The following is a 26,096-nucleotide window of genomic DNA, read 5'->3' as shown; positions in this document are numbered from 1 at the left end:
ACAGGAAATGTGATCTGGGGCTTTGGCTGGTCCAGAACACTGTCCCTATTGTCAGTACACTGCTGTGGCTCACACTGAGAAAACACTGGGGACTTTTAAAGGTTATCTGTCCTGGGAAAAGGTTGGTATTTACTTTCACAACTAGCCTGCGGCACAAAGGTATACCCAAAATGAATATGATGGATATGAATGGATGATGGCCGAATCACTAAATATGACTTTGTCCTTGTTGTGTTTATGAATACAAAGGCCTATCTGGGGTCAATAAAGGACCTTCTACAGCAAACTTCTCTATCGGTGTTTACTCTACTAGGGTCGAACCACTATTGATGGACTGTCCCTCACTGGTCATTTTAGTAATCCAAGCAGCATACGAAGTCAAATAAAGCAATCTGCTGAACTTCTGATGACCTCAATTTATTAAACTGAAGATACTACAGACATTGTGAATGTCCCATCTGAGCTGAAGCAATTAGCTGCTCGTCAATCCGTCAGCTGACGGAAAGAAATTTGTTTTGCTGATTGTTTTGTTGTTTGATTATTTGTTTATCAAATATGTGATTCTTTAAGCAATATAACCAATGTGTTGATGGACAAAATCAAATTTGATTTCATTTGTAGGACACTGTATCTGTAATTTGATACTTTATCCTGACATTTTAGAGAGCTATTTGCATTTCTATTAGAGGGTTACTCACAATGCAAAGTGAAACCAGCTTCCTACCTCAAGTCAAAACAATACTGACTGCTAGCAACCACACTGCAGTGCAATTGAATTATATGAATTGCAAGCATTACATTAAATCTAGTTAGGGCAGAGTGTGACTCGCAGCTGACGACTGCAGTAGAAGCACAGTGGTGACTTATGTTGACATCAAAGTGTCTTCTTGTACAACAATGTAGAAAAACCCCACAGTCAGAAGGACAAGAACAATTTCCACATTTCTACTGTTCAGAGGGAACATTTAGCCTTTTCTCTGAGATGATGGCGCTGAATTTTCACTTGAACCTTCAGCCTAGTGTTTATGACACAAAGCCAAAGCCCATAGGCTGTTACAACTCGTGGAGCAAAAAGGCCTTTGCAATCAACAGTTTGAGGAGTAAGATGACACTTATCATGCGCAGTAGCATGAAGGGCTGATTATTATGACCAGAGTCAAAGAGATACGCTATTGTAAACACACAGAGTGTAGGTGGTGTCGATTCCTTTGGCATGGCCCACATGAAACTAATGTAACTGTATCCCCCGCTACAGCACCGAGGCTATGACCTCATCCCATCCATGAGAGGGAACCTGGACACATGAGAACATTATTCCACGCATGGCTGGCGTGTGTGTATGTTCGTGTGTGTGTGTGTTTTAATTTTTTAGGGACTGGAGGGGTTTGGGTGGGATCTAACAATTTTCACGACTTCCGTCATAACACAGCACACACACTCAGACAACACAGCTGCCCACCCCACGGTCCAACAAACAACCAAACATGTGTTGCCTAGTAGTGGATGAGTCAAACTTTTCAATGACGTTATGGGCAGAATAGGAAATTCTACACTAGCACTCACAATGAGGGCCTTAATACCATAATTACATAATTATTAACCCTATTCACCACCTTAAAATGGTCATGTTGCCAATTTGTAGGATAATTATACTTCAGGCTGCAGCACCTGACTCTGGGTCACACCTCAGTACACGTATTCTTATTTAAAAAATCATTATGGTATTTTTTATTTATTTTTTATTGCTGAACTGCATTTCTTCAAAAGAAAAGGAGAAAAGAACATCTAACGGCACATGAAAATCTCAGCCAGGTGAGCTGTTACACCTGTTGAGTTTTGGACGCAAGCCAGGAGAAGGACAACGTGCATTTAGCCGTGTTTACGCTCGCGGACATGCGTTCTGCTACACGAGAAAGCAGTAAAGTAACAGTTGTGTTACATCTTTGATAGTGAAAGCCTTTTCAAAAGATATAGTTGCAAGTTGGAACTGCGTTTGATAGCTTACTTCTCGGTGCACGTTTTAACAAACAATATTAAACATCGCCTACCGTTCAAACACTCCAACTTCATGCGAAACTTCATGCGACACCGAAGGGTCCGACAGCCAGTGTTGAGGTAGCAATGGCAAGTCAGAAAGAAGAAAAGACGGATGCAAACTTCGTCCGGTTGTCTGCCGTTTTCATCTTGGGTCTTTTTGACTAAACTGGTCGTTATTTTGTCAGTTATCAGACTGAAAATTAAACTCAAAAACGTCGGTTCCGTCAGCACGCGCCGTTGTCAGAGGTATACAATAAGTACACGCAGGACGCGAAGCCCGGCAAAATGTAATCACGTTCACCGCCACCGAAGTCTGCGCTCCACTTGTCCGTCTCCTTCTCACTGACTGTCAGTGGAGGTGAAACTGCTGATACAACCTGCTGGGAGTCACTTTCATCTGCGTGTGTGCTGCTGGTGTGAGGGCTCCATCTGCTGAACCCAGCCGGGTAAGGGTGCTCTCTCTCTCTCTGTGTGTGTCTGTGAGCATCTGTGTGCATTTTGCCGGTTCTCTGTGTGCTTTACATCTGGGATAAAAGGAAGTATAGTTACTTCTGACTAAACTACCACTATACGTTCCTCACAGCAATATCAAGTAGAAATACTGTTTAATGCAATCTAAACATTAATAAACAATATTACTTCCAAATTCTTATATAAGCCTACAATCTTAAAGACTCTTGTTCATCAACTTTGTTTAATGACACAAAGTCAGTGTTTTCAGTACATACACAAACTGAATACAGGTAATGCATTCAGTTGGCTATGCTGATGATATGACAATTGATAATTGGTCTACTAAAAAAACATACAAAGAGTTAAAATACTTGTATCATAAACAACAAGATGTAACGCATACATGACCAATAAAGCTGATTCTGATTCTGATGAGAATGAGGAGCATAATACAGAGGACGGAGAGTAAGAAAAAGGAGCAAGTTTATAGAACTTTTGAATATATATATATAACCCCTGTCACACCTGCCCTGTTGTTAATGGTAAAACACTATCCTGTGCAGACAGTGGAAGAGTTTAACTTCTATGGAATTGCTTTTGGCTGTATAGGCTGAGATTTACAGAGATATATTTTTCAGCAATGTGTATCTTTAGGACACTTTTATGGCATCAGATGTTTTTAAGGGGAGAGGTGAGCCCAAAACAGAAAGAAACTGCCCAGAAATATAAATTTGGCCATCGAAAGTATTAGAAAACCACAGAACCAAAAATACACACATCAGGCCAAGTAGAAGGCCTCAATTAGAATATAATTCAAACCAACAAATGTAATTGTCTTTGTGCAGGTGGCTGCAGAGCCCTCAAAACCTGCAAGAGCATGTAAAAATGTATTTAGACTGTATGTTTATTGAATTCTTGATATGCTGCTAATTTACCACGTAGCTCCTTCTGTGCCAACATGTTTATTTTACTGTACTCTATGATATGCCTTCTTCCTGATGTTTCTGTATTTTTATTTTGGGATCTTAACTCCTAGTGAAGCCAAACGCAAATGTTCACATCCATGGACAATGCAGTTCTATTCTATGTGGGATGCACACACACACACACACACACACACACACACCCACCCACACACACACACACACACACACAGGCAACAAATTGACTCTTAATTTAGACAGAGCTGCCCATTCTCACATGTCCTCTCCCAAACTGAACTCTCTCTGTCTCACACAGTTTCCTCATCCTGCTTGTGGCCAAATCTCCTCCACCCTCTGCCAAAAAAAAAAAAATCAACATCATTCGATCCATGAAGATAAACCAATCTGCGACAAACAAACTAGTGAAGCTGAGTGTTTTATTTAATATGACCCAGGCCAGTCCTGAGAGGGAGTCAATAGCTTTGCTGTTGTTCAGTAAAATTGTGTCTAGGGGGGAAATTAGGGCCTGAGTTAAGAAAAAAACCCTGCTTCAACAAAACTCAGTCTAATTACAACAACAGCATGTCTTTTTGCTTGTGCTCTTGGCAGGACTTAACAGTCCATCCCTGTAGTCACGGGGTTGACTGTGTCCTGAATCATTTGAGAGACGTACAAGCAAATTGAATTTCATAGCAGATCTCCGTTTCGAACAGCTTCTTCTATTTGCACATGTAGAGAATGCTTGGTGACATTTTCATTCAAAACACTTTCTGTTCCGAATATGAATTAATTCACTGTTTTGTTATAGCGTTGCCCTTTACAAATAGTTCATGTCATGTCAATCGTATCAACATAGGTCTGTGAATGACCACATGTTCAAATTATATACGAAACTAGAAAATGCATTTCCTGCTGAAAATGCGTTGGAATGCTGAAAGCTGAAATTAATTGTAAAGATATTGCTGAAAATTAAGAAATGGGAGACTACCCGTCTGAAAAATGTTGAAGCCCGAAAGCATTTAAACTGGACTGCTGAAAACCCTTCTAGTTGAAATGTCTAACTATGGTGTCTGTAACTGAATGTATGAGGGAGAAGAAGGCTTTGAAAGTTGAAGAAGTATAACAGGATTTGAAGATTTTCTCCATAGAGATCCCATTCAACAGAAAATTGCAAATAGCTTAATATTTCAAAAAAGTTAAAAGATTACAAATATGAAAAGTCAAAGCACCCCTCTCCTGAAAGAGCTGAACATTTTGAAAGGGAAAAGTCCTGTAGTGATATTTGTAGTAGTAGAAGTTGTAGTAGAAGTTGTAGTTGTATTGGTAGTAGTAGAAGTATTAGTAATTAGAAGAAGTAGTAGAAGTAGTAGTATCAGTAGTCGTAGTAATAGTTTTAGTATTGGTCGTAGTATTTAATATAACAATAGTAGTAGAAGTAGTTATAGTAGTAATAGTAATGGCAGTAGAAGAAGTAGCAGTAGTAGTAGTACTAGTAGCAGTTGTACTAATAGCCGTAGTAGTAATACTACTTGTAGTAGCATGAAAAGCAGTAGTAGTAGTAGCAGTTGTAGTATAAGTAATAGTAGTAGTGGTAGTAATAGCAGTGGTGGTAGTAATAATATTGATGGTAGCAGTAATAGCAGTAGCAGTAGTAGTAGTAGTAATATTAGCAACAGCAAAAGTTATAGTAGAAGTAGTAGCAGTAGTAGTAGTAGTAGTAATACTAAATTAGCAGCAGCAGTAGTAGTTGTCGCAGTATTAGTCAGAGCATTAAGTTTTTCAACAAAAAAGCCTAATTTTGAGCTTAACGTTTAAATACAGTTAATCCATGAGGCTTTTATTTTGAAAGAGTGGGGCTGGGTGGGGGAGAAAGGAGAGGAGACAGAATCAGAATGTATGAAACACAGGTTATTAAATGACAGTCTTCATCAAAAGCATTCCAGTTAGATTTCACTCTGTGGGGCTTTTATTTTGAAAGGGTGGGACTGGGGGGGGGGAGAAGAGACATAATCATAATGTTTGACACACATAAACAGAGGTTATTAAATGACAGGTTTCATCACAAGCATTTCAGGTAGAGTTCACTCTCTGGGGCTTTTATTTTGAAATGGGGTGGGGGGGTGGAAAGTCCTCTTAAAATCTATTAGACCTGAATGACTGTATGAGAGAGAGAGAGAGAGAGAGAGAGAGAGAGACAGAGAGAGAGAGAGACAGAGAGAGAGAGAGAGAGCCTGCGTGCGTGTGTAACTGGTTGCCATGGTGACGACGCACCTGGTGTTAGAGGCAGACTGATTAAGAAACATTACAGTAAACAGTGATTTTGAACAAAGCCCCTTTTAACAAAAAGCGGGAGTCTGAGTGCCAATATTGATACCGTGAGAAAGATAAGACTCTGCCGAACGCGGTAATGTGTTTTTTATGTTTGTGGTGTTAAAAATGTGAGCTGCAGAGCAATATACAAAACTGGTACCGTCTGCTTTCTTTGAGAAATGAGTGGTCAGATTTAACATGGAGTCTAATGGAGCAGTTTGTTGGAGTTCATGTCGCTCTGCGGCTCCTTGAGCCAAATGTGTAAGTCTGTGGGATTCCACAGTCATTTGTCTACGACAAGGACAAGATTAGCTACTTCTACATCCAGAAATTATGCATGAAGAGTGAAGATTGTGGACACAGTGGCAAAACACAAATCTTTTTTTCACAAGAATCTCAAGCTGCTCTTCACTCTAGCGGTGACATCACGCACTCTAAGCTGCGCAATACACACCCATTATAAAGTCAGAAAAGGACTGAAAAAATCATAAAAGTTAAATTGCTGCAGTTCAAAAAGTGTAAAAGATATCAAAAAGCTGAATCATGTGGCAATAGATCAGGGTTTTCTAAACATTTTAAAGTTTAAATGGTGTCTGTAGCTGAACGTATGAGGAAGTAGAAGGATTTGAAAGTTGAAGAAGTTTAAGAGGATTTGAAAAATGTCTCCATAGACATCCCATTGAAAATAAAAATTGCAAAAAGCTTAATAATTTAAAAAGTTTAAAGATTATAAATATGAAGAGATATAGCACCCATGAGCTGAAAGAGCTGAACATTTTGATAGTTGAACGGTTTCTGTAGCTTAAAAAATGAAGAAGAAGAAGAGTTTCAAAAAATGTACGGAAGAAATAGTTGAGTGAAGTTGAATAAAGATTCGAAGAACAATAGTTGGAATGCTTAACAGCATTCCAACAATGATACCTAAAGGAGTTGATAGCTGAAAGTAAGTATCAATTGAGAAGTAAAATAAACTAAGGAATAAAGTCACTTTCCATCATTGAATTAAAAAGGGCCATGAACAACACTAATTTAGCTTGTGGCACAATTATTGAGACCACTCATGTAGCCTATTGAGCAGGTATGCTAAACCATAAGCACAGTGTCGGCTTTACAGGAACTTTGAAATTCTAAAACACACTTTTTGCAAATAACTACACACGGTTATCTACATTAGACACATCAACAATCACCTGCACACAGAATGCACACGTGAAAACACCTGTAACCAATTAGACCACTTAGCAATCAGAGCTTGAACACTATAAATAGGATTCAGGTTTGTTCTGTGATGTGTACAACAATGGAGGCACATTTTGGAGAGAGAGTTAGAGGACTGTAAATGCAACATACTGGATTTTGTTTACAATACAATATATCTTCAATTTAAGTAATTCTGTCAGATTCTGTTATGGGTATATGAGTATTGAGAATTAACACATTTGTTTGTTTCCCCATTTCATTTGCATTCATAATTTATATTTACAACACGCTACAAATGAAAATGCCAAAGACTAGAGACGATAATGTTTTATACTTAGCACATCAGCATGCAGTTGGCATGTGACAAGAGCTATTTATTTGGTGCTTTGTGTGTAAGGTTTTTGCAAGAGATGTATGATTCCTTGTATTTTGTGTATCTGATTTGTTTTTGTGTGTGTAGAGTTTTTACAAAGAGGGCACTAGTTTCAAGAATTGAGTTTTAGCAGTTGCAAAACAAACTGCAGCAAAACGGATGAAGTTGGCACCGCATTTGTGTTTCTGTTAACACGTCATCATCAGTTACCAATAGAGCTCTCCTTTCTTATCTTTCCCCCTCACACTATTTGTACACCGTTCCTGCCGTCATAAGGGCAGTGCCACTGCTGGGTAGCTTGCGAGTGTTTGGATCTGTGGACATGTGGGCCTGACTGGATTATAGAGAGAGAGAGAGAGAGGGTCAGTTATTAGACCCCTCAGTAAAAACATCCTCACCTTACAGTACAATGACCGTATGAGCAAGATGCTTTTGAAAAGTCATCCTCAAAATCTTGTCACCAGACGCTCATAGAGATGCAATTTTATACAGAATCCCTGAGAGGATTTTAAAGACTGAAAGCCAGAACGGTGGAGAAGGGAAGAGACACACATGGCATACATGGGTAGGACTCCAAGGTGAAGTTTTGTGGCCAGTAGGGCTCACTCCTCTTCCAGTCACAGGAAGCCAGTAGGAATGAGAGGAATGCAGTCAGGCAATGGTGATGGAGGGAGCAGCAGTTGCAGGGCAGATAGCCAAAAAGAGTAAAGGAGGCAGTCAGGGAAATGATAGGGAGAGTGAAAAAGTGATTAAAGAGTGGAAAGGGCTGGGGAGTAAATCATTAAGATGCACAATCAGGCAAAAGCCAACATTGGGATGCCCAATGGCGGCTTTTGTATTTGCATGCAAGAGTAATTGCTCGCTCTGATATTGACAGTTTGATGGGGATAATCTGCGTGATATTGGAGGAGTCACTGACGGAAATGCCACAGTACATTATTGTGACCTGTGGAATGTTTGGAGTTATCAGCCAAACAGATTTCCTGGTATTGGGTCAACAAACAAGAATTAGCTTTTTGCCATCCAGGGGGTCATCCTACCTTACAGACACACACACGTACACACATGCACAGACATGCAGACAGCACACTCAGACATGCACACAAAAATGTGCAAAACAGCCAAACATACAGTTCCTTTGTCTCTTTATCTCTTCAGCTTTTTTAGCTCATTGTTTCATTTTTACTGCAACTTCACTGTTTTGATTTAGTTCCCCTGCTCTCATCAAACCTGCTGAGGCAGTTTTATTCGGCTCTGATACATCCCTTGTACACCACCTGCCTAAGCACCACCTGCAGTAAGCTGCCAAAGAGCCAAATTCCTTAGAATATGGTGCAGACCAAACAATGTTTGCCACAACATCTTCATAAGGAGATGTCAATGTTGTCTTCAGCTTGTTGCACTGCCCAGGGTGCCAGGAAATAAATCTGTTAATTTAGCTTTAAATCACCAGTTAATGCAGAATGCAGAAAAGAAAAAAGAAATTCAACTAAACTAAGGATCTTCAGATCATTGCCATGTTTTGACATGAAAGAAAGAAAAGCTCCATTACGTATTTAAAACAGTGGTTGCGCAGTACCTGAGCTCTGCACAACACATACCATTAAACGTGTTCAGGTAGGCGAGGCTAAGCACCAGCAAGCAGCTGTGTGGTAACTTTGAACCGAGAAGGGCGCTCGAGGCTGCTCGCTGTGGCGGGTAGCCTCTGAAGCCTTTCCATTCCCAACAGCAAAGCAAAGTCAACCCACAAAGGGGATAAATAGCACTCAGCGCTCGCCTAGTTTCTCTGGAAACTGACTGTGATGCTGGAAAGTGTTGCTTTTTTACGACGCCTTCACACTTCTGTGTGCACACATGTGGAAAAAGGTCAATACATATATGGTTCAGAACAGTGTGTACCCCTTTCAGAAGGTATATGTGACATGCCTTTTAAAGTATCATACGTGTCAAACTGAAGAAACTCGCTACGAGGGAATTTCACTTGAGCTGCTGTGAAAGTTAATGCTCATTTTGAGAAATTCTTGTGATCGTCTGTTGTTCATTAAGCACTTATATCGAGTGAAACGTCCAAATATAATGACAGAAACAATACATTTTTAAACATCTTGTTGCCATTTAAGTCATGACCTGGATAATAATGTAAAGGAATGTGGAAAAGACAACAACTTATCGTGAACATGAACTTAATATTTCCTTCCTCAATGACAAACCACAAAATCTGTTTAACTGCACAGTTTTTTCCTGTACAGTTAAACTTCCACATGGTAGTTTTATCTCAATTAGAGCAGATTATTGCAGTAAAAATACTCTTCCACAAGGGGGTGGTACACAAACAAATGACCGCGTCTGCTGTTTGTTATCTGAACACAAATAACAGCCCGTTCAAGAGTTGGAAGTGAACTTACTATCAGCCGCTCATTAGTATCACGCACATCAATCCACTGTGCTCCTTCTTCACTCGTTTGCAGCGCTCACTTGACCACGGTTGGCAGCCTGTGATGAAGCTGTGATGAAGAACCCTCTTAAGACCAGAGCTGGCTCAATGAGAGGTGATCTGTTTTGGATCGCCATACTGTCGCCATACTGCCAAGTTATTGTACTGTCCTTCAGCAATTTGGACAATGTGATGGAACAATTACAAATCCAACTTCTTTTGGTAATTGAAAACTAATTTTAGAGAAACCTTCTCAAAAAGTATTTGTGTAAGTTTCTTAAGTTGCGTACTTAAAAGTTAAGACATTTAGAGAGGACTTAAGAGCTCCACACAAGACAAATGTCACGTCTTTGCAAGCAAAACACATGACGTTGTAACCAATCCTTCTGTGTCCTCAGCTGACACCCACTCGGCTTGATTTAGACACTTTAGAGGGAGAGGTTAGTCCCTGAGGGCCACTTCCAGCTGACTGTGGCATCTTAACCTGCTGCCCCTCGACCTTTACAAACCAAACAAACCCAGAGTTTCATGATTTATCAAAATGACAGAAATGTGGACCATCAAGTTCTTTAAGTTATTTATACAGTTTGGCTGCTAAGACGGATTACTTTGTTGTACCCTGATAAAATGAAGTATATTCCATGTTTATCTTCCTGATTAGCAAAGAGTAACAAATATCCATCACAAGTTCCTACAAGTCCCGAAGACGAAGATCCAAATCACAGAGGACATTTGAGAAAGAGAAACCAGTATGTATTTGCATAGAGATAGTTGCACTCTTGCATAACAATGCATTAGAATATATGAATTTTCATTCATTCTAATCCATACATTTTCTGTCAATCAACTAATCGACTAATGGACAAATCATTTCAGTTCAATCCCTGAACCATACAATATGGCACAAGGTGCTCTTTGCTGATAACCTCATTTTAAAGGTTTTAGTTCAACAGAGCATTTTTCAGATTTTAAGTGAGACTAATTTGACTAATTTTGGCCGTGGATTCTGAGAAATATTGAATGTGTCCAAGGTGAGTCTGGATTCCTTAAGCTCTTAGGTTTTATCAGTATTAAACTCCATAAAACAGTAATTTGTGTTCTTCGCAGCAGGGACAAGGCCAAATAAACCATGAATGTCATCATTATAACCCCATTATTTTCAGAGAGAACACGAAGGACTTACAGTCTGATTTATTGCCCAACAAACCACGTAGACAAGCCTCTAAAAATGAAGCAGCACGGGAGAGTAAAAATAGAGCGAAAGTTTAGTGTTTTTGGGCGAGAAAAGGCTGAGGCGAGCATTTCATCTTATGCAGCGAGATTTATGTACAGTACACAAAAACAAGGAAGGATCGGGTGAAAAACTAAACCGGCTACAGCGGACTCTACTAACTTCTTACTTACTTTCTAATCACTTTAATTGACTTCTATAAAAAGATGTGTCCTTGGGCAAAAAATGTATGCATGCACAAGCAACATTTGACAACTCAAGTCATGTCAACATTTGTTTTCAATTTTTGGTGTCCTTGCTTGAAAGTGCAGTTATTCAGTGTAGAGGACAGCCGGTGTTGTGACAGCAATGTAATTAACTTTCTCACTGTGTTAACCAAACGTCTTCTGAACACATTCTCACTCAATCTCGATATCTTTCTGTGCTTGTCTCCCTTCAGCATTGCAGTGAGGGACTGCTGTTGTGTGTCTCCTTCATTCTTTGCACTTCAATACTTTTCCTGGACACACTACCTCTCCAGGGTGGGTGGGTCTGTTTCCAATTTTCTCCCCTTTCCCGTCCCAAGAAAGGACACTTCCAAAACCAAACAAATAACACAAAAAAAACGCATTGCAGTTATTTGTTATTTTTTTGCTGTTTCTCACCACAGCGTTCTTCTTGCACATGGTTTATGTCTATGTGATTTTGAAGCGTTTGCAGTGATATCAATGTAAAGGGTAGCCGCTCCACTGAATCCAGAACAAACCCGAGCTTCTCACAGCTGAAGCCAACCAAAGCTGACCACCGGTAGTAACAACGAGGATGAACCAAAGCAACAAAGATAATCTTCCATTTCAGCTAAAATCCCCTCTATAAAGTATAATACGTAAACGATTGCCATACTTTCCTAGGAAACAGCTGTTACACTCTTTCACTGATAGATATGTGATGTGTAAATGTGAAACATCACCTACCGGTTTTGGGTGCTGACATCCAGTGAGAGGTCCTTCCGTGCTCCCACAGCAGTCCAGTCAATCACAGAGGCAGCGGTCAGACAGGCTGGGAGTCTCGGGGAGAAGATAGATCCGGGGAGTGGTGCCGCAGCGCTGGAGCCTGGCTGTGCACTGACAGAGGGAGTCACAGTCAACTGCTTGACACAACCCTCTGACTTGGCTGTGTCTTGCACTTCCTCTCATGTGAGTTCTCTCTCTCTCTCTCTCTCTCTCTCTCTCTCTCTCTCTCTCTCTCTCTCTCTCTCTTAATCACTCACCACAAATTCTCTCTTTCAGAGAAGACACAGTTGCTCTGCCCTATCAGCCCCCTGAAACTTTTTGTCAGTGCTGCCCCTGTACCAGAAGCTCCAGGGATGGAGGGAGGGGGAGAGGGGCTGTGTGTTTGTGTGTGTGTGTGTGTGTGTGCGCTTCGGAAAGAAAGAGAAAGAGAGAGAGAGAGAGACAGATTGTGCAGTCGCTTGTCTGACAGACAATAGCAGGAAGTGTAGCTTTAGGATGGACAAAGTGCGCAGGACAGAAATAGGAAAGCTGCATCGAGCTTTACAAGTGTTAAAAAGACATAGCCTATTACTGTAGTTTTACATTACATGCAGTCCATTAATACTGTAAACAAAAATATAAAAAGCAAGTATGATGTTGGTGTGTCTCACTGTCATCTCATTCCCAGGGCGTCAATAAAATGATGACTTGTCACAGCCGTCCGTGTCTGACCAACGCACAAGACACCCCTTAGCGTCTGTATTAAGTGTGATTTATGCCTGACACATACAGGCTTGCACAGTTAAAGTCACGTCATACCATCACTGCCCTTTGCGGGGTTTCCGTGTGGCAGGTTTTCGCCTGTTCATGCACATCCAACGTTATCTAACTATGGAACTTTAAGAACTTTAAGAATGGTGGTTTGCGAGAAACTTGCACGGATTACAATAGATCAAAACGTTTCCTTGTCACCATAAAGTATAACCGAGGCTTGAGACGCACTAGACTTTCACGTGACTCCAATGTAAACCCATCTGCGCTGCGGCAATAGTAGTGTTTCGGAAGTCTGGTGAATTAGTATATCTGGCGACAAAGTCCGCTCAGGGTTGCCCGGATGGAGGATGGATGGATGAGTCAAACAAACACAGGACTTTCACCCAGGAGACCGTTGTCCGTGTACCATGTGAAACCAAAACTTGACGTAGAGTAATTTATGTTGATCTTTTCCTTATTCTAACCAAGTAATTTTATTTTTTGCGTTAACATAACCAAGTCTTTTTTGTTTGAATTAACAACGTTAACCACGTGTTTACTGCAAGCGTAGTGCATTAGAATGTGCCTGATTAGAAGGGATCGTGATCTTATCTCTGCGAACGCAATGACAACCCGCTTTGATTATTCTTGGTTGCATATTAATGTAAAAAACAAACACAGGTTGTAATTTAATGATATAAATGCTGGTATTTTCTAAGGTACAAGGATTCTGGTAATTGTAAATTGCCCCGGAAATACGGGCAGAAAAGACGAGTTACAGCATGTGGTGAGATCTGTGACGAGTTTGAGATTCATTCATATAAAATTACAACATCAAAGAGCTCAAAATGAATCCTGTGTTCACTACGCTCAAATTCAAAATAACATAAGTCCTGAGATGAGAATGGATCACATGGATCTCATGTATTAATCTTTCCAGTTCCTCTATCTGATGTCAAGATCTCTGCATGTAGAATGCCCCCTAAATGTACAATGATCATTATCATGCATGTTTTAACATGTTTCATTCTGCCCTTATTAACCAACACATCTTTTATCCGACCCGTCACAAACCTTTCAGCAGACATAACAATGCCACAGACAGACACAACAAGTCAATAGCAAACTGCAGCCAACACAACACACATTAGTCCTGTTAAGTTGAATTATCCTTGTTGACTTTAGGGAGTGCACGCTCCATGTTATTCTCTGTCTGTTGAAGAAATGCAGCTAAAAAGGTCGACAGCCATTCTGACCTCAACTGCTGTGTGGTCTGGCTCTCTCCACTACTGCGCTAGCAGCTATGGATTAGCTTTCTGGTTCAAATGTAACTTCATCCTTTGGGAAAACATACTGACCAAAGGAAACTCATGTTTGGGGGTTGTGAACCTTTGTCCTCATGGCAAGTGAGAGGGATTCTGAGGGTAGCGTGCCATGGTCTCAGTTTCACCTCAAACAAACGTTCTCAAAAGTGAAGGACTCTGATGTGCAAATTTCATATCTACAAACAAAAGCTTAAAAGCAACAACTTGATGGCTGCAGTTGGATGCACGCCCTGCCTTATTATAACAACAACAAAGTATCTCATCATTTAAAGAAATGCTATTGTCTGTGTTTCCACATTTTCAACATAAACTTTCCAGATATCCAATTTCCACTTAGCCAACATGAGAGCATCTGGGTTTTAATATGCATAAAAGAAACAACCTACATTAGATGAACCCACTTTTCGAGCCCTGTGGACACAAATTCTTTACAATCTGGTGTAATCAATGTTGAGTCGGGCACTGACTCTCAATACAAATAGCTAACCTGTTCCTTTTGGAGCACAGAGAGGAAAAGGAGACCAAAAGATATACGTCAAAGCTGATAATAAGCAGGTTAGGAGTCCTGGAGGAATACAATGGGATTTGCATCATCTGGAAACGCGAGGTGCTCGCAGTCCGTTTAAAGTTCCGAAAGATTAGCGTGAGGAGGAGCAGTAGGAAAGGGGGGCGTCTTTATCTGCCGGACCAGTCGAGACAGATCACAAGAAGTGGAAAAAACTGGAAACGTCTTATCAGCTTGAGAATGACCATCTTTTTTCACATTATGCGTTTAAACTTAACTACTTTCTGAATGCCCCTCATGGCATTTGCAAGAAAATTGTTGCCACCAAAAATGATTTGCTTTAGTTCTGGGCATCATTTGAAATGTTAAGAGTTTTGATAATTGTGCGAATGCATTTCCAGAGTTTCAGGAACCAACTGAACCTGAACTTAACTAAACATAAACATGCTTTTCTGCACAACTCTTTTTTGAGTTCTTAAAAGTTGTCTCATCAAGTTCAAGTGAGCAAGAACGTTTGCATAAAAAATTGTCTCAAATTGAAAATTTGTAAAGCAGGTCACAAATACAAACCTTGATTGTAAGAAAAACAAACAGGCTTAGTTTGTTCCCTAAACAGCTGGACACAAGATTTAAAAAATATCGTACTCAAACAGGAGTAAATTTGTTGTGGACTATTTTCAGCTGCATGCCGATTAATACACATTCGGTGGTCTTGTGAGTATTTATAACGGCAGGACAGTGTATGTGGGATTTACTCAAAATAAACGTCGGTGCCTGTTCATTGTAATAAAGGAACAGTTACCCGGTGTTTTTCAAGGAATCAATGGAGGTCTGTAGCTAAAAGGATGTTATATCAGGACTTGGCAGTATTTAGTTCATTGTTGACAATGAGAAAAATTGGAATAAAAACAGATTACGAATTACTGGCAAGGCATGAGTTGTTTTCGCTTTTTGACACCGATAGGTTCAAAACGAAAACAACAAACACAGTAATTACTACTTTTGCTGTCTAGACCACAAAGGTTAAAAACGAATATGTAGGTTGTGATGACTTCTAAGAGAAATACACAAACTGTGTCAATTGCGCTCACACACTTCCAAGAATGCTGGCTGTTTGTTGTGCTGATTGCCTGAGTGGCAAGCCGACCCGTCTCCCACAGGAAGGGGGGGTTTCCTGAAAGGTCACGGTTGTTCCAGCAGACCAAACACTGGCTAATTGCTTTGTTGTTTGTCAGGTCTGTGCCTGTTTTTGTGTTGCACTTTGCCTTTGTTTAGCATTCCCAAGTATATTACCTGAGCCTGTGGCCAAAAGATGTGGAGGATGGAGAGGGAAGTTTGAAGAGTGGGAGACAAAGAAGGGGGAGGTTGAGCACTGAAAATATGGAGGCAGCGGTTGCACGGTGGATGCCGTGATTAGGCTGTGAAGGAGCCCCCCGTCTCTCAAGCTAAAAATAGCAGGAGTAGGAAGGTGCTTATGGGACCGAGGGGAGGAATGGTGGGGACAGGACGAGTAGGGCCCGCAGTAATTGGCGAGAGGCAAACAGCTGGGGGAGTGTGTGTGTGAGAGTGTGTGTGGGGGTCTACTTTATGCAGCTGTAGTCTGTCTTTCAGGCTCTAGATCTCTCTCATATTGTTACATTGCCTCTTTCTCTCTCTCTCGCTCTCACACACACACACACACACACACACAGCAGGAAGGAGAGTAATGGGTCCCTGACAGCCAGAGCCCTAAAGAATGAAAGAATGTGCAACATGAGGCAAGGGAACAGCTGTATAGAGGGGGGGGCATGAGGGTGGGGGAGGGGGGGGCAGTTGATTCATAGAAGAGGGGAGAGGTACAGCCGCAGAAGAGATGATGAAAAAAGGGGGGAAAATAAGTTGCAAGTTACAGTATGTGGAGATGGTGGATGTTTCTGGAAGTAGAATCAACAAATTTATCGGTTTATGTCAAACGTTGGTCTAAATCAACTCCAGAACTTCCTGGCTGGGACAGAGGGCCCAGCAGATGTTTTGCTCAGCTGTTGCAGAAACGCTCCGCTAGTGGGTGGATGTGCCTCAGATTAAGTGCCTCTGTAATGAAACGGCCTTGGGAACTTGATGCGGAATGAACAAGAGCAATGCAAGGAGGACAAACTGCAGATCCCTTGTGTGTGTGTGTGTGTGTGTGTGTGTGTGTGTGTGTGTGTGGGAGGTAGTGGAAATAACATGAAGTCACCCTGGCAAAGAGGGTACCGGCCATGCGGTTTTGGCTCTGTGCTATATCTTCATATGTTAAAGCTGGAAGGTGGAAAAATGACTCGATGTTAGTGTGTTTATTTGCCACATACTGATCCACATTCATTTACACCTCAACACTTTCATGAGCTGTTAACCAGGGGAGACCAGGCGAAGATGCACATCTGTATAGTTACGTTTCTGTGTCTTTTTTACTCTCTGTATTTTTATGCTAGAAAGCATCTGCATGTGGTTTATTGTGCCACTCCCATTCTTCAGAAGACGAGCTACATTTCTGTTCAGCGTATGCACAGCGAGGGGAGAGAAAATAGCATTAAAAAAAAAAACAGCACTGCAAAACCACAAACAATCATGAGATACAGCCAGGAGACCGCAGTGCCACACATGTAATGTAAATACACACATGCACAATCATGAATGCACACCGAGACGCATGCAAACACACATGTGTCAGGAGTACTTTGCTCAGATTAAGACATCATTCAACACTCATTTTTATTTCCTCTCTTTGTGTTGCTCCAGGAAGGTTTGATGTACGCTAACAACATACCTGAATCACACTTACACGCTTTGTTCAGAGGGTTCTTCACTTCTTGTGAAATCCCCTCCTCCTCGTATCTCACGTATCATTTTTGTTGGTGTGTGTGTGTGTGTGTGTAAGTAGTGCAGGGGCCATATTACACGATGCACCTGTGTGCTGGCGGAAATGCAACCCCCCCACCACCACCACCACAATACACAATCACACAGACACCTACACTCACACACACACACACACACACACACACACACACACACACACACACACACACACATTAGCCACCTGTACTGTCTCTTGTCTGTCTTGTAACCTTAACACTTGAGTTGTTAAGTCTTCGTGAAACCGGTGTAGAGAAAGAACATCACAACAGATATTTGAAGTTTTAAGTTCAGATATACATGATACATAACCTAATATTATTAACATAACTTCTACAACAATATACACTGTAATGCTGTTACATAATTGATTTGAAGTATAACTGAGAGTATGTAAGTAGGAGTGTACTTTACAACTCTGTTCAGTACATTTGTGCAAAATTAAAGAGAATATCTTTTTTTTCAAAGCTGCTATAATCAATATGTGTTTCAATTAACAACGGATCAAAGGACTATGCCTGTCAAAGGTATCACTTATAATGATGACAGGTATTACCTTAGTCTGCAGTTCCTCTCAGGTCTACAGAGAAATTTCGCTGTTTTTAATATATTATTTAGATTTTCTGAGGTGCAACTTCACTGTTTTGGTTCACTATCACCGTTCTCATCCATGTCGTTTTTCGCCCCAGCAGACAGCTGTTTTTACAGAAAAAGCTAAAAATAAACCTGACTGTACACTAGCCTACCTTTCGAACATTAAACAGCAGACCGGCTCGCATCTAGCTGGTCAATATGGGAGAGCAGTTAGCAGCTTACGAGACAGATATTTCCCTCAGGAGTTACTAGAGACTGAAACGGTGCTGAAAGGAGAGTGACTATTGGACTTATATTCATCTGGTGCTTCAAGTGAATGCTCATGTTACGCTGTAACGTAGCAGCTGGTTGCTAACAAGTTCACCTTGTCAACGTGATGTCGTGTTGATGACTTGTTTTCGCTGCCTGCAGATGGCCAAAAAATGTCGTATTTATTCATTTAAAATGTACTACTGGTTTAGAAATGTTGCTTATTTGCAGATTCATTGTTCATCTGAATAGACACAAACTCACAGACATTAAAAGACTCAAGCAGACACACAAAACTTTTTGATGTCAGTATTTGAAACTCACTTTAACATTGGAGTCTCATTTAAAGTGGAGCAGTGGAACAGTAGATTCCTTCAGTCATTTTGTTCTCTTACTCTTTGTTATAAAATTAAGAAAACCGAAATGAACCCTTCACCCTGCATGTGCGAAATTAGAAACTTTAGAAGACAGTGAAGGGAAGATCTAGACAGGATGAAAACACATGAGAGAATAAGAGCTTGAACTTACAGCTCCTCTCCCCTAAATGGATTTTTAAAATATGTATATGAAAATGATCCAGTCAGATTTGGTCTATAATACTGAATTTTTTATTCCCCTCTCTGTTGACATCCTCTGTTTTCTGTCTGCCTCTGTATGTAGGCCAGGGTGACCACAGGGCTGATGAAGAGGTCGACAGGTGTCCCCCTGCCTCCAGCTGTGATCAGAAACACTGTGTGTGGTTTTTACTGAGAAAATGCCTCGCTGCAGAGGCGTGAGCACACAGCTTCAAGAGATGCTCACTTTACACACGAAGAAGTTCAAACTGTGTGAATACAATATATATGTATAGCCTGTCAATGAGAAACCACATATTACACAATGTAATGGGGTGGTAAACATTCATCAACACATCAATACAAACATGATACGCCTCCATCGCACAGATACATAACCATCATGAAACAACTTTGGAAGTGACCTGGTTTGCACGGCCATGGTCCCACTGCAGAAAACCCCATAACAGACACACACACACACCTAGTGGCACACTTTAATACAAAACTGTTTGGTTTATCCACAAAGCTGTTCATCTGACATGTGGCTCATCTTACGAAAACGTTTTCTGTGCTGTTCACATCTGTGTGTCTTGTTAAATGTTCAGGAAACCACAAAGACACTCGAGTCGAGCACTACACGATGACATTTAGATTCATATTGACACACACACACACACACACACACACGCACACACACACAAATAATGAGCACATACTAGGTGGCTACCTTTCTCCACTATGAGAACATGCTCACAATGACAATTCTAACATGCTGATGTTTAGCAGGTATCATAATGATCATGTTCACCATCTTAGTTTAGCATGTTAGCAAGCTAACTTTAGCTAATTAGCACTAAACACAAAGTACAACTGCGGCTGATGGGAATGTCATTAGTTTTGACGATATTTTAAACCACGGTAATGGACACACTTTTTAACCTGATGATGGTGCTGGATGATTGGTCAGGAGATTCAATCCAATCAAAAGGGAAAATAAATATCTGTACAAAATTTTGTGCCAATCCATTGACTAGATGGTAAAATATTTGATCTGCTGTGGCGATAGGGAAAAAGTTACAGGTTCATCAAAGTCAGTAGCATTCATCCTCAGGGGACCATGAATGTCCAACTCCATGGCAGTCTATCTAATAATGATATATCAGTCTGGACCAAAGTGGTAGACTGACTGCCAGTGCCCTTGAGCCATGCCACTTTGCAGCTAAACATGTACACAACATACAATCAATGTAAACAGTAATCACGTAAGCACCAGCGCATTTTATTTATATTGCCCCAAATTACAAATATTTGCAACAACTGACACCATCTATCCTTAGACTCGTGGTTCAAATAAGGAAAAACTCACCAACAATGCAATAGAAGGCAGAACACTGAGTGATTAAGTATTGCTGTACATTTAGAATGAAGTCTGTACAGGATTATTGGAAGACCACTGACCAGCTTTTTACACTTACTGTATCGCGAGATCTGTGTAACATATCACGTGGTAGTTCACCAGCAGTGGAAACCGTGGGAATCATTAAGCTAGCTGGTGAACTTTGCTGCAATTGATGCAACTAACTCCTGTTCTCAGTTTCATATTTCTACACTGAGAACTTTCACTTCTTTTCTAAACATCAAATAGATGAGACTTCCTCTTGTTTTCAGACTAAGGCTGTCTCCACACTACGTTTCCGTTTTGAAACGCATATCTTTTGCTATGTTTAGGCCTAGCGTCCACACTACTTCGGGGGATTTAGAGCACCTAAAATTAAGGAGTTTGAAAATGCTACCGACGCTTCGTAAGTTTGAAAACTCCGGGGTTACCTTGTAGTGTGGACAGGCGCTGAACCGGAGACCTTTGAAAATGATGACGTAGACACCCGGGTACGCTACTTGATTGAGTCTTAGCAGTCATGACGTGTCGTTCTCTGATTCATCACGCCACCGGAAGAAAACAAACAACAGCAGCCTTGATTATTGATCGCCTACCAGGGGCACATCCCAAGTCTCTTAGGCCCAATCCTAATCTCCACACTCACGGACTTTGAGCTCCCACAAAGTCCGTGAGGGTTTAGTGCTGTCCCACTATCAAATCTTTGAGTGTTTGAGGGCTCTCTCGCAGACATTTTTGAGCCCTTTATGAACCCTTTCCAGAAGTCCGCATTTCTGCAGACTTTGCCCAAAGGGAATTACCCACAATTCATAGCAATGTGACGTTAAACACGGGGTTACCAGTGTAAGCATGGACACGTAAAAAAAGAACACAAAAACACATGAAAGCAGAGATTATATTACACAGATTTATCCATCAAACATTTCCTTTTGTCATTGAAGCTGTTTTGACAAAAACGAGTAAATTATTTGAAATGTATTTCAAAACGTGATATGTTGCAGCAAAGTGCTGTCCCATTTGTATTCAAACCATTTCAAACCCTTATAGTCTCTCACGCTGAACCATTTACCAGATGACATCAGTAAGTCCCTGAGGGTTCAGGAAGTTGTTCTGCTCCGCCATCTTGACAGCCGTCTCAAAGCTCTTATTTCTGTTCTGAGGAGTGAGGATCGTGGCTCAAGGACAGATCTCCGAGGAGCCATATACATATACATATATAGCCATATACATATATATAGCCATATACATATATATATATATATATATATATATATATATATATATATGTTTAGATATTTATACATATATTTATATATATTTACCTAATAAATACAATTCAATGAACGGAAGTTGAATCTGTGTTTACTGAGCACACCGTAGAAATAAATCGGCACCTTTTCCTACTTTCCACCTAAACTCCATGTATAATGAAATCAGGGCCGTTATAGGAAACACATGACTGAAGTAGTTAGAAAGTGAACAAACACAGTGGCATGCTGTGTGTGTGTGTGTTTGCAGCCAACTTTGCAGCCATTATTTTCCAAGGAGAACACTTCCTTACACAAACACACACACACACACACACACACACACACACACACACACACACACACACACAACCCTCTTCCTTTTGCCTGGAAATAAGAAGGGCACATGAACAACAAAATAAAAAAATATGTTTTTCTATCCTCTTTGGAACAATGTCCAGCTCAAAAAGAGGATAAAAAAAAGCTACGTTTGTTTTTCAATTAACATTATTTTCTTTAAAAATGTTTAAATGAGATGTTTTCTACATGAATCACACAGCTTTTCAATAATAAAGAATAAGCGTATTCACTCTGTGGCCCCTGCACCGAGTCAATCTTTGCATGCAATGCTACCGTTAACAGTATCACTCCTTGACTTATACCTCTTGAGTGCTACATCTCAGAATCTCTCAGAAACGCGGGTTTATTGATGTTCTGTATGTATGTATTTTTGCTCTGTCTCCACATTCAGCACTGTGAGAGCAGAGCATGTTATTCTGCCCCATGGAGGGCCTGAGAGTAGAGAAACATCCACGGGCCATGCATGCGTTCCTCACATTCTGAACCGAAACCACATGGTGGGTTGAACCCTAAATGATATCTGGATGACTTGCATAAAGGGTCCTCCAATATCCAGTCTAGATAAGTGGGCACAGAATCAATAGAAAGAGGAAAAAAGGGTCCGCTCTCTTTCGCCCTGTGGGCTCACACACACAGAGACATTCAATGCATAGCATGAGCTTCACATTACTGATACGACTGCACGGATCTTTTGCTCAGTCTTCTCTTTGTGACTGACTGTTTAGTTTGAAATGAAACTCTCTCTCTGTCTCTGTCTCACACACAGACGTACAAGAGATATGCACACTGAAAACAACACACCCTTGTTATTACTGGAAAGTCACAACTGACATCCCCTGCAGGCGGCTATGTGCCAACTGAACGGCCATACCTCAAGCTGGGGCGCAAAAATAAAACACTTCTTATTATGCCAGGGGCATTCTTAGCAAAGCATATACTTCATACAGAGGCCGCAGCAGTGGTTGAATGTAACCAAGAACATTTACTCAAGTACTGTATGTACTTAAGTAACATTTTGAGGTATTTGTATTTTACTTGAGTAATTTCAGTTTATGTTACTTTATACTTCTTCTCCACTATATTTTGAAGTCAAATATATTACTTTTTAGTCCACTACCTTACTTTGCAGATTTACGTTATTAATACAAAAACATAACTCAACTAATAAATTATGTAATATTATTATAGGTTAAGCTACCTAGCAGTATAAAGTAATTAAAAATAGCTCCACCTTTACCAGTGTACATATATTAATGCATCAATAATAATATATGTTATTTTGAAAATGATTGAAATGGCCCATTCTGAATAATGAGTACTTTTACTTTCAGTGCTTTTGATGCTGATACGTTTGTACTTTTACAAGATTTTGATAGCAGGACTTTTACACTTTGGTATTACTACTTTTACTTAAGTAAAGGATTTAAGTACTTCGTCCGTCGCTGGGCCGCCGCGATCTATCAGTATGCACTGCTCAGAGCTGCAGTATCAGTCTCTGATAGTAGAGTATGACCCGTTACCCCGTATACACGTTTTGAGGACCACCCTAATATGCTTGTATACTGGTGCCACTCTGCAGTGTGTGTGTGTGTGTGTGTGTGTGTGTGTGTGTGTGTGTGTGTGTGTGTGTGTGAGAGAGAGGATGTCTTTATCTAGTATTCATGACAAGACTCTGCCTCACCCAAAAACCTAACGGACTCTCCTGGTGCAACCCTGCTCACTGAGTGCACAGTTTACAAAGAAGGAGCACAGACATCCGGAGGTGAAATTATAGTTTGCCTTTGTGCATTATTTTTAATCATACCTTTTGTTCTTCAGAGAAAAATGAATGGCCTTGACATGTTAACATTTTAGAATCTGGAATAAGATTCTTAAGTGAAGAAATAATTTGAGCAAGAACTTAAAAGCTGCACTTGGAAGTGGCCAAACGTGGAAAACATGTCAGCAAAAATGCTCTGTAGAGATGAGGGTCAATGGACGATAATTCTTTGTGAGTGTGTCACTTTGAGCAACCCCTCTCACATTACATTAGTCCTCTGACCCATTGCTTATACAAAGATATTGATAAGCAATGCTTCAAAGCAAATATGGAATGAAATTCAGCAATAGGCCAGCATCTGAAAGATCTGAAGAAAACGTTTAGATTTTGAATGAATGTCCAGAGTGGTTTTAAAACTCACTGTACGAGTCAACCTGTACGTAAGTGTACTAAATGTACTAGGTTGGGTGGGCTCATAAAGAGTGCAAATCAGTGCCATTTGATTGAAAAATTAGAATAACATGAACACAATTTGGCCTGTTTCTTAATACAACAATTCCACATGTGGACATTCTAAAACTGCGCTGTTGCTGGTTCCCCTTTACACACCTGAATGATGCACGAGGCTGCTGCTTGTCGGTAATGCATATTATCTACGGTAGGTAATGTAGAGCCAGAAAGACATCCCCTGTGGAAAATGTATATGATGTACACTTTCTCATTGCCCTATTTTGAGATAAAGCAGCCCAGAAAGCCCTCACCTACTGGGATTTAGCTGCAACCAAAGTCCCTCTTTTCCCTCATCTAACCTCGTGCACAGACGCAACGGCTCAGCAGACCGCACGAGCGCAACCTTATCAGCAGGCAAAATAAGTGCCCCTGCTTCGAAACAGGACTGACAATTAACTGTCACGCAATGACTGGATTTCTCTGATAACCTTTTATTTGTTCCTCCTGCACATCACCCCTCATGCAATCTTGCTCCATACATAACCATGTGAGCTGAGGTGAGCTCAAATCTCTTCCGACATATTGTGCATTATGTCAGATATATCTCCAAATAAGCCTTCTCTGGGGGTTCAGCAGCACAGTTGCATTTCCCTACAGACAAACCACAACTCTGTGGTGAGCTGGTCCAGTATGACCTAAACGATCTTAACTGTTTCTGGTTATCTTCGTGTTGAATCAGAGAGGTCATTGGGTCAATGTGGGGCATATGCAGTCTATGGTACAGACATACGTAATGAGAGACAGTGCCCTCTGGTGGTTAGCATGCAAATATTTAAAGTGTATCAATAAGACCAATAAGTGGAAAACATTTAGTAAAAGGGAGACAGAGAGGATTTACTAGTCATGTGTCCAAAAACAGAATATGAAACAAATAAATAATATAACTGTGTTTGTGGGCGTCCTGGCATGTATGAATGTATGTAAGTATGTATGTATGTGTGTATAGGTACATCAAACATAGGCCCCTGTAAGGGCCCCAAACAGCTAGACATTTATTATGTTTATATATGAAGATTATTGAATTATTATGTTACTAATCTAACTCATTGTACCCCAAAATAACTTAAGAAATACGCCCAAAACACTTGAAAATATGCAACTCAGCGAAACACTACGTTACTTCTACTAAAATATGACGAAATATAATAAAGTTCACTGTTTGCTGCGGTCTTTTTCAGAGTTGTAAGAGCCGCTATTTGAATGCCTTGAAACAGGTCCATACGTTGCTTAAGCATACTCCAGTGAACCCACGGTGTGATCAGTCTGCTGGTAACATCACACTAAGTGTTCATTTGATTGGCCGTATGCAGTACATACTGATTGAGTATGTAGGATGCAGTAATATGCAAGTAGTATATGAGTTAGTATGCAACCCAGCCAAGGGACTCACAGGCACAAGCTACAGGGCCCAATGTTGCAATGCCAGAGCGGTGCTGTTCCTGTAGGCTGTCCACTCGTAGACTCCAGGGAAGTGAAGAAAAGTTCAGTTGTAACGTTATCCAGCATTCATTTAGTGTTCGCAAAGCTATATCTGCTGCAAATCAACCACTGTCTGCCCGCTGCGGACGACGTGCAGGATTTTATTTTTTGGAAATCGTTTATTGTGTCTGTACTTCAGCAGGAACAGGTGTCCCATGACAAGACGTACGGAGGACGAGATATAAAAGAAGAGAGGCTGGAGGACGAAATGAAGTTTCTTGTGAATTATGAGATCAGTCAGAGTCTAAACAACCACAAGAACAACATTGCTAGTTAGCTTCAGCTTGGGGCAAATAAACAAACAACCCAGAGGTCAAATTCACCCTCATCATGCGAGGTGAAGATTAAAGATTATCAGGGAAAGAGTTGTGTTATTGCCCGATAGCTTACTTTTTCAAAATGGAAAATATAAGCGTATTAATAAAAATATCTTCTATGATATGAAATGTTGTGGCATGCTATTCAATAATCAAAGTATCAAGACAGTATGTTTCCTGGTGTTTCGTTACTCTGAGGTCATCCAGCATCCTCTGCTTCTCTTAGATCTTCTGCTAAT

The 26,096-nt window shown here is 40.6% G+C and overlaps 1 protein-coding gene across 2 annotated transcripts in view; it reads right to left on the bottom strand.

The window, feature by feature from the left end:
* LOC142954688 (histone deacetylase 7-like) overlaps positions 1 to 12,039 on the bottom strand; it is a 41,358-nt gene extending 29,319 nt beyond the window's left edge. Inside the window, exon 1 of one of the 2 annotated variants that reach the window (XM_076095868.1) lies at positions 11,915 to 12,039. In XM_076095868.1, the coding sequence (XP_075951983.1) occupies positions 11,915 to 11,933 (19 nt within the window). In that variant the 5' untranslated portion in view covers positions 11,934 to 12,039. Of the gene's footprint in view, positions 1 to 2,048; positions 2,425 to 11,914 lie in introns of those variants that run through there. The other variant, XM_076095867.1, reaches the window with a different exon arrangement.
* Between the last annotated feature and the right edge of the window lie 14,057 nt (positions 12,040 to 26,096).

This window comes from Anarhichas minor, unplaced genomic scaffold, assembly GCF_050575085.1.
Source record: "Anarhichas minor isolate MPS153535 unplaced genomic scaffold, ASM5057508v1 ptg000021l, whole genome shotgun sequence".
Classification (NCBI taxonomy): Eukaryota; Metazoa; Chordata; class Actinopteri; order Perciformes; family Anarhichadidae; genus Anarhichas; species Anarhichas minor.
Note: the sequence above shows the minus strand (reverse complement) of the source record. Positions and strands in the feature narration are given on the sequence as shown.